The sequence below is a fragment of the Rhopalosiphum maidis genome, chromosome 1, assembly GCF_003676215.2.
Source record: "Rhopalosiphum maidis isolate BTI-1 chromosome 1, ASM367621v3, whole genome shotgun sequence".
NCBI lineage: Eukaryota > Metazoa > Arthropoda > Insecta > Hemiptera > Aphididae > Rhopalosiphum > Rhopalosiphum maidis.
In genome coordinates, this window is record NC_040877.1 from 39819568 (window position 1) to 39824853 (window position 5286).

Here is a 5286-nt window from a genome sequence, read left to right on the forward strand (position 1 = left end):
AAAAAACAAATAAAAAAAAATTTAATTTTAAGTAAATAGTTTACATTTTTAATTATCTGTATCATCTTTAGATAGTGCACGAGCTCTAACTAAATCCAATCGCCCTGCTTTAATCATATCATTTTCCCACTTAAGAAGTGCATTTTTATATTCATCATTATCTATAGCTGCTGATTCAATATATTTTGATTTTCTATTTTCGTCCATTTCTTTCCATTTATTAGCAACTGTTATCATATAAGTTTGAACTGGCTCATTTCCGTGGTTTTTTATTTCTTCAGTTACAAACTTTAAATATGCAGTAAGAGGTTTACGAGGTTTACCTAATTCTTTTAATTCCTGAAATAAATTTAAAACATTATATGATAATAATATTATTAAGTGAAATTAAATTCTTTAAATATACTTTTTTGAGTTTGCGTTTTGTTCTTTGTTCTATCTGCTCATATTTCACTCGAAACAACTCATTTTTTTGATCAACAGTCAAGCTATGATTAAAAACTTTCATATTGTCTTTGTATTGTTCAAGTTCCTTGTTATAAATGTCAGTCATTTTTTTTTTAGCATCTCCATCAAAGTCTTTCCATGATTCACTTAAAAAGCGAATTGCATCTAAAATAAAAAAATTAAATAAATCAACAATATATTTTAAAATTATAATTATTTTTTTGATTAATATAGTTAAAACAATTATTCCTGTATCTCTAAATTGCATCAATTAGCATCATTCATATGTTAGTAATTTATTTCTAAGTAATATTGATGATTGATGCTATTCATTTACTTAATGTATCTAGGGAGTCCTAATATATACCTATACAAACCTTTGAAATTAGTACTTATAAAACTAATTACAAATGTAATGACAAAATAGCATGGGAAGTGCATCTAATTAACTCAGATCCCGGCCTTAGACTATTAGTTTAGTTGTGAGGGTACTAAGCCCCCCCCAGAAGTTTAAAGTACAGGTTTTAGAACTATATAGGTATAATTAGCATAAATTGCCCTCCAGTAATTTCACAAAATAAACGCTTATGTAATTTTAAGTAAATCAAACTTTGTTTGTATTTGCAGATGGCAAGTTTGTTACATGTGTGTAATACATTAAAAAAAAATATATATAATTTCTTATTATAAAGTATAGATACTAGTTAATACTGACATCTGATGACTGGACAAGATGTGATTAGTAAAGCAATTACAAACATTTTTTTTTTTAGTTCATAGTTGATGTATGATCGATAAATAAAACAGAAAAACTTTTAATAAAATAATTGTCATTTGTAATACAACATAAAGTTGTAAATAGCAATAAATAACAATTTAACTACTCTAATCGTTAAGTTATTTAACTACATTGTATGTACTATAGTGACACTACATTAATAATAACTACAAATAAAGTATCATACAACTCTCAAGTCTTGATCATCATTAATTATCATGGATTATTGTAAAAAGGCGTCAAACGTAATATTTACCTTTAAAATTTAAATTATGTTTTTCAATTACTTCTTGTCTTCTTTCTTTAAGATATTGAAAGAATGGAGGACTAGGTTTCTTTGGTTTCAAAGGTAATTGTAACTTATTTACCACTGATTTTTGAGCATATCCTATGTTATGAGATTCCAAAACAGAATTTGCACATCTGAGAAAAATAAATTGATATTTTATCAAACATGTTAAAAAATACAATAAAATAAACTTTATAAAGTATTTTAACCTGTTGATAAACAAATTATTTGAATTGACTAATCGCCAATGATTCGTGAGAAATTGTTTGAAACCCATTTTAAGTAAATTTATATTACTTTTTATAGATTATATCATAGAATAACTGAATTTGGGAATAATGAAATCTGAACTTTTAGAAGTATTTAATGATTGAAGAACCATAACATTGATTGTTGTTTAGGTGAAAAGATGAATTGAGTATTAACGATACCGGGTACAATAGTCGAACAGCAACACGGATGTATACTGTATAGATCATATAGTAAAGAATATAGATATTAGATATACAGCCGTGATCACCATTCGGCACACAATTCAGTACAAATATATAACCTCAAAATATAATTTTTTAAATGTTATGTTGGCAACAAATTCGAAGCCGCTATGACCATCATAGATAATCTATGATGACCATAGATATATAAAGATACCATTGTGAAACATACATATGTCATAAATATATAAACATACATAAATTATATATATGTATGTTTATATACTGTGGCTATGACACTATTTTGTAATACAACATACAAATAATGAGCCATTTGTCAAATTTACCTATGGGCTATGGTCTATAACAACAATATTGTAAAAGCATTACGTGTATACTAGAAAATATTTAATGTATAAAATCAATCAATCAAAAATAATTAATAAAAAAAGGGTGGGCAAGTGGGTATCGCTTTGCTGTAGTAGAAGTGGAGAGTAATTCACTATAATGGATGTATTAAATTTTCATGCAATGTCAGGTATCATTGTATACAAAAAACTATTCTGAACGGAGATTATTTATTAGTTTAGGACAGGGGTCACCAATTAATATTTTTGAAGGGCCACATAAGGAATCTAAAAAATTTTCGCGGGCCATCAAGATCTTAAGTACATATTTACATTATTTAAAATACAATAATATTTAACAAAAATAATAATTTACAATCATAAAACATAATATTGTCGTAATATTTGTTATTTATTCTTTATCTGCGGGCCGGATAAAATATATTGGCGGGCCGCCATTTGGTGACCCGTGGTCTAGACTCTAGGGTATATTATATTATCTATATTTAAATTGTAATATATATGTATCGTTATTTTACGCTATTTCGTAAAAAATTAAATTTCATACACTCATACAATTTTTTCTATATTGATGCTAGAATTTTTTTTTACAGTTATTTAAAAATTTATGGATAGCCATGTGTTGGCTTTTTAAACCTCTGGTATGAATCACAAAAATGTTATGAATTTTCAATTTCAAAATTGCTTGTAAATTTTCGCGATTTTAACATATTTTGTAAACTTTGAAGTTTACATTGGTTATAAACAAAAATTGTGACTAACGATTTTTGATTTTTTTTTACTACAAAAAGAACAACCTATAATAAACATTGTTTAAATTTTAAAGATTTTTTGCAATAACAATTTTTTTTTATCGGCATTTAAAAAAAAAAAAAACAAAAATCAAAAATTTCAAATGTCTAAAAATATTTTAAAAATTTAATCGTCAATAGATAACGCTAGTATAAATATTTAGTGAAAATTTCAAGTATTTACAATGATTCGTTTTTGATTTACAGCAAAATAAAAAAAATCGATTTTGTCGAAAACTGGTTAAACCATTTTTCCGTTACTTTTTTACTTTTGACCATTCAAAAGTACAAACTAAATTTAATTTCCTTTTCAAAGAGAGTCTGAAGTCAAAAATTAAAGCACTACTACTACTCCAAAACGTGATGACAGATAAAAAAAAAAAGACACACCTACATCTTTCGTTCAGAATTTAAAAAAGAAATTAAATTATATCAATTTATTATTTTTATAATTATGGAATATCTTGATATAATTCATACATTTTTTAAATAATAGTCAATATTGAAATAATTTTTAATAATATTTGATTTTAATTGTTATATCATTGTAGTAGGTATGCATACGCGATACGCGTAGGTATGTATTTACTATACTTAGTATTTACATATTTTAGATTCTGAACAGAGTGATGAATCACGAATGTATTGATTTTACAATGATGTGTGTTTTTTTTTATTTTTATTTGTTTTTGTGTTTGTTGTGATGACAGTTTTGAAGTAGTAATAATTTTTAAAAGCGTCAGAAAAAACCCTAAAAAAGTAGGTAACAGAAAAATGAAAATTCTTACGCATAACCACTTTTCGACAAAATCGATGTTTTCATTTGCTGTAACTCAAAAACGAATCATTGTAAATACTTGAAATTTTCACCAAATGTTTATATTAGCGTTATATATTTATAACATATTTTGATTTTTTTAAGCTATTTATAAACAATTGAAATTTTCAATTTTTCTACATTTTTTTTCTTGTAATTCCAATAAAAAAAATTTGGCTTTCCAAAAAATCTTTAAAATTTAATACAGGATTTATTATAAATTTTACTTATCGTAGTAACAAAAGAATCAAAAATCGTTATTCACTATTTTTATTTACAAAAATTTAAAGTTCAAATGTTTACAAAATATGTCAAAATCGTTCATAACTAAGTATTTAAATTTTATTTAAAATTCGGAGTAGTTTTTGAATTAGGTTAGTAGAGTGTAACTAGAATAACATTTTGTGAGCTATCCCCGTACAATAATAATACACTCATTCATTCCGCTTATCGTTATCAAAGCTTTAAATACTTCTACAGTTCTTTAGACTACTCATCCGAATTTTCATTTTTATATATTGAAATACTCCAAAAACATTTTGCTTCACATTATGAATTGAAAAATGTATGTTGTCATTCAAAAAATAAATAAATAATTAAAAAAATATAATAATAAAAAGTATTGAATAATAAATTGTTATTTTATTTTGATTGTAAATTATACAAGAAAATATTTTCAAAAACGTTAATTGATTTTGAAATAATGAGAGTTGATCGATTAAAGAATCGTATTGTACATATATATGTAAATTGTAAATATATACCTACAGTGTTCAATAAATTTGAAAACGGTCGTTAGATTAATTGGGATTTGTAAACAATAATATGAAATAATAATTAAATATATTATAAATATTATATGATCATATGGTATAATACGAGTTTCTAAAATATTCAGTGAGGCAGGTATATATATTATAATAAGTTATTATTTTTTTGGCGTTTTTGTGATTTGGGATTTTAGTTGAAGCACTGATCTAAAAGAATTGGAAGAAAATATACTAAAATTGAATAAAATAAATAATTAGTATTATATATAAATAAAAAAAATTATTTGTTTGTATTTACAGTTCACATGGAACGATATTCCACATTGCCTTTAACGGCTTTAACACGTATATAAATATATATTTTTTATGACTTAATCTATTAGGTGTATGATTTAATACGAATAAAAACCTTCTTCGAAGTACATAAAATGTTTTTCTTCTTCATGAAAAGTTTTTTGATAAAAAATATTGTTGACAAATGTTAATGTTTAAAAATGTTAACAGTAGATCAATAGCATATTAATACCGTACCTGATTTATCATCTAGCAATTATTATAAATGGATAAATTAGAGTTAGTTGCAAATAGTCAA

The 5286-nt window shown here is 24.4% G+C and overlaps 1 protein-coding gene across 1 annotated transcript; it reads right to left on the reverse strand.

Annotated features, from left to right (window-relative positions):
* On the reverse strand, positions 1 to 2003 carry LOC113549134 (transcription factor A, mitochondrial). Its single transcript, XM_026950301.1, has 4 exons — positions 1724 to 2003; positions 1482 to 1648; positions 407 to 612; positions 1 to 339 (listed from the first exon to the last, which is right to left on the reverse strand). Exons 1-4 carry the CDS (start codon positions 1789 to 1791, stop codon positions 49 to 51), a joined length of 732 nt encoding a protein of 243 aa, XP_026806102.1. The 5' UTR covers positions 1792 to 2003; the 3' UTR covers positions 1 to 48.
* Positions 2004 to 5286: the final 3283 nt, after the last annotated feature.

Coding starts and splice junctions, on each gene's coding strand:
- LOC113549134 (XM_026950301.1), bottom strand. CDS start 1,791: ATGGGTTTCAAACAATTTCTCACGAATCATTGGCGATTAGTCAATTCA. Junction 1,649..1,723: donor AATAATTTGTTTATCAACAG/GTTAAAATACTT, acceptor TATTTTTCTCAG/ATGTGCAAATTCTGTTTTGG. Junction 340..406: donor CAAAACGCAAACTCAAAAAA/GTATATTTAAAG, acceptor AATTTATTTCAG/GAATTAAAAGAATTAGGTAA.